Here is a 3,461-nt window from a genome sequence, read left to right as displayed (position 1 = left end):
TGTGTGTGTATGTGTGTGTGTGTGTGTGCGTGTATGTGTGTGTGTGTACGTGTGTTCGCGCATGCATGCGTGTGAGCATATGCGTTCATGTGTGTTTATGGTTTATTCTGTCGTATTTAAACACCCTGTCTGATTCTGTCGTATTTAAACACCACATGCCTGTGTGTCTGCAAGTCGTGTCGTCGTGTGTGTGTCCTTGCAGTCGGCTACAGCAACAACAGCCTCCAGTTCCAGTGGAGCGAGGAAATTCCCCTGAGCCGCCACGATGACCTGGAGATGTCGCAGTTCTCGCTTGTCAGCCTAAGCAATCGCCACTGTGACGAAGGTGTGGAAGATGGTGGTCAGTATTAGTAATTAGTATCTATTAGTGAGTGTGGAGATGGAGTTCAGTATTGTTTTATTATCTATCACTGTGAATGGAGATGGTGGTCAGTATTATCATTTATTATTGTGAGTAGAAATTGCTATCAGTATTGTTTTGTTATCAATTATTGTGAGGAGAGGTGGAGGTCAGTACTATTATCAGTTATTGTGAGCGGAGATGATGGTCAGTATTATTATCTTTTATTGTGAGTACAGATGGAAGTCAACATTATTGTCTATTACTGTGAGTAGAGATGGAGGTCAGTATTATTATCTATTAGTGTGAGTATGGAGGTCAGTATTGTTTTATTATCTATTACTATGACTAGAGATGGTGGCCAGTATTATTTTATTGTCTATTATGGTTTGCAGAGATGGTGGTCAGTATCATTATCTATTATTGTGAGTAGAGAGGGTGGTCAGTATAATAATCTATTACTGTGACTAGAAATAGTGGTTGGCATCATAATCTATTACTGTGAGTAGAGATGGTGGTCATTTACAGTACACTATTCTATTACTGTGAATAACTGAAAGCGAAAGTACACTGAGCGGATGGTTGGAGGGCGCCACTGGTAGTTCCTACTTCTGAACTTTCCCGCAGTTGTGTCTGACTGTCTGTCTAATTTTCGATCTGTCAGTTTGTCTGTCTGTCTGTCTGTCTGCCTGTCTGCCTGTCTGACTGACTGTCTGTTTGTCTTACTTTTATTCCAGCACAAAATGACCATAACTGTGTTCATGTGCTTCTCTTTACTCAAACTCAGACTCAAAGAGTACACTGTTTTGAACCCTTATCGACACAATTTAGCTCAGAGCTTTATCAACATCTGGGCGATGTCTCGGTGCCCACTTGTGGGTGATTTGATAATTTTGATGGGCAATGGAGATCATCCGGGTAGTGATACGTGTTTTTTAATGACCCGCTTGGAAATACATGTAGGAGAACGGTATGGTACGAAAGCTTTCGCCTCTTAAAGGTGGTAGAAATGGGCTCTGGCCTTAAAAATGTAGACAAGCACCGGTTTAGATCATTAACTAGAAGTCTCAGTTCACATCGGTCAGTTTAAACAATTACCATTGTGACGTGAGTGTGGTGGACGAAGGTCAGTATGGTTTCGTACTTTCAGTAAAGGCAGGCAGCTGGTATTTTCACGGCATGTCGTGGAAAACAATATAAGTCACGACTTGTTTTTCTCTTTTGACCAATCAGTGAACAGCTGGGTCATGCCAGAGGGCATAGACTCTCTGCCCTCTGCTGGTCATGCATCTCTCTCTCTCTCTCTCTCTCTCTCTCTCTCTCTCTCTCTCTCTCTCTCTCTCTCTCTCTCTCAATAGGAACGGCGGATGCAAATCCCTATCCCTTCGAAGTGCGACGAATTTTTAAATCGTATCGTGAGTTTGAGGAAGAATTTCGGAAGTACTGCGGTAAAAATTGTGCTTTCAGCAAAAAAAATCCTCGAAATCAGTCACCGTCAAGAACAATACAATCAAAGACGAGTCAAAATACTACCTGGCGGAGTGGCAGTACTTTAAGGTAATCCTGTCCTTGATTTGTAAACATTAATATTATGTAAGCTACGACAGCACGAACAGAGACACATCAAAGACACTGTACTAAGTCTTGATTTTTTGGTGGTATATTTTATTTGTAACATCAATTTAGAGGGTTGAAATCATAAATCGACATTAATTAATTCAAGTTTAGATCTTGAGTCTTCCTTACTTAGATAGATCTAGGCCTATCCCTTACTAGTAACATCCAGAGCTCTCTCTGGCTAAGTGGCGAACGATTGTTGGCAAAGGCTAGACCTTGAATCTAGGCCTACTCAAGCCTACTATGACATAGATCTAGATCTACCTGCGCATGTTTTTTTTTTTTTTTTTACATGTTCTTATACTTGTTAAAAAGGTCTTCTTCAAGAGACGTGAAAGTATAACTCAGAACGATGTAACGTACACAATATGGAATGGGCCTTTTAACGACAGATTTTTAAAGCTTTCCGAGGGTTGAAAAAGACATTTTTTCACCTCCGCTATCCAATGTGTCATCGCATCCCTGACACTAACAGCTCATGTCGTCGTCGGCTCCTGTTTCGGGAGACCATGGCTACGCCCGTTCGTCACTCCTTTCCAGAACATCTTCTGGTGTGGCTCAAAAGACCGATTCAAGCATGGCAGTCTCTGCCACACTTGTTACAGATGAAGGCTGAAGGCGAGTCGAAGGCTCCATTTTGCTGCCTCTCTTTTCTGCGGCTTCTTCTGTCCATTTCCTGCTCCTGTCTGGTCATTTCATCATGTAGGCAACGCAAACCCGGAAACATCAGTCCTTTCGATACAATCACCAAGCCTATACTCTAATTTTCCACTATTTTCTTTACGCGTTCGATTGTCGAATGCCAAAACCAGAGCACAATTTCACGTTGTAAAAAAAAATCTATTTTGGCAGCCGTTATTTTCACGACCGAGCCGCACAGAGGGACAATGGTCGAATGCGCGCAAATAGGCCTGCAACCATAGGTTTACACTACTAGGCACTAGGAGATAACTCTATGCCTACAACTTACTGCCGAGGTTTAGTTTCTAAACTTAGATCTAAGGTCTGAGAAGCTAGAAAGGCAAGTGCCCCCCCCCCTCTCTCTCTCTCTCTTCAACATTTTTTTAAAACACATGTTGCGGCATAGTTGATGATGCGGCAAGTACAGAATATGGGGATCTAGGCTACGGGTTTCGCAAGGAAACGTTGGAAGCACTCTCGGCACCCATCTCAAATCCGGTAGATTTGACACCTTAACGGGATGGCGGTAGAACCAGAACAGGTCCAAAATCGGAAACTAGATGTAGATCTAGATCTGCCGAAAATAATTGTATTTTAGCTAATAGACATAGGCCTAGACCTCTGCGGTAAGAGCCGGTTTGTCTTCGACATGTGAAAACACGCAAAGCCACGACAGGTCGTGAAAACGCGTGTAGAATTTTTTTCCACTACAGTGAAAATGTGTATATATTTTTTTCCGCGACATGTGAAAATACCGGCTACCTTTACTAAATGTTTTACGCCCACATTGAAACATTTTGTATTGAAGAACGGGGAGAGGGGG

General features: G+C 42.4%; 1 protein-coding gene across 1 annotated transcript in view; it reads left to right on the top strand.

Annotated features, from left to right (window-relative positions):
* Nucleotides 1-3,461, top strand: part of LOC101858250 (glycine receptor subunit alpha-1) — a gene marked incomplete at its 5' end in the record, with an annotated part of 16,665 nt that overhangs the window by 3,607 nt on the left and 9,597 nt on the right. Inside the window, one exon of the mRNA XM_035968332.1 lies at nucleotides 122-340. Within this exon, the coding sequence (XP_035824225.1) occupies nucleotides 122-340 (219 nt within the window). The remainder of the gene's footprint in view (nucleotides 1-121; nucleotides 341-3,461) is intronic.

This window comes from Aplysia californica, unplaced genomic scaffold (assembly GCF_000002075.1).
Source record: "Aplysia californica isolate F4 #8 unplaced genomic scaffold, AplCal3.0 scaffold00051, whole genome shotgun sequence".
Classification (NCBI taxonomy): Eukaryota; Metazoa; Mollusca; class Gastropoda; order Aplysiida; family Aplysiidae; genus Aplysia; species Aplysia californica.
This window is presented reverse-complemented; position numbering and strand designations above follow the sequence as displayed.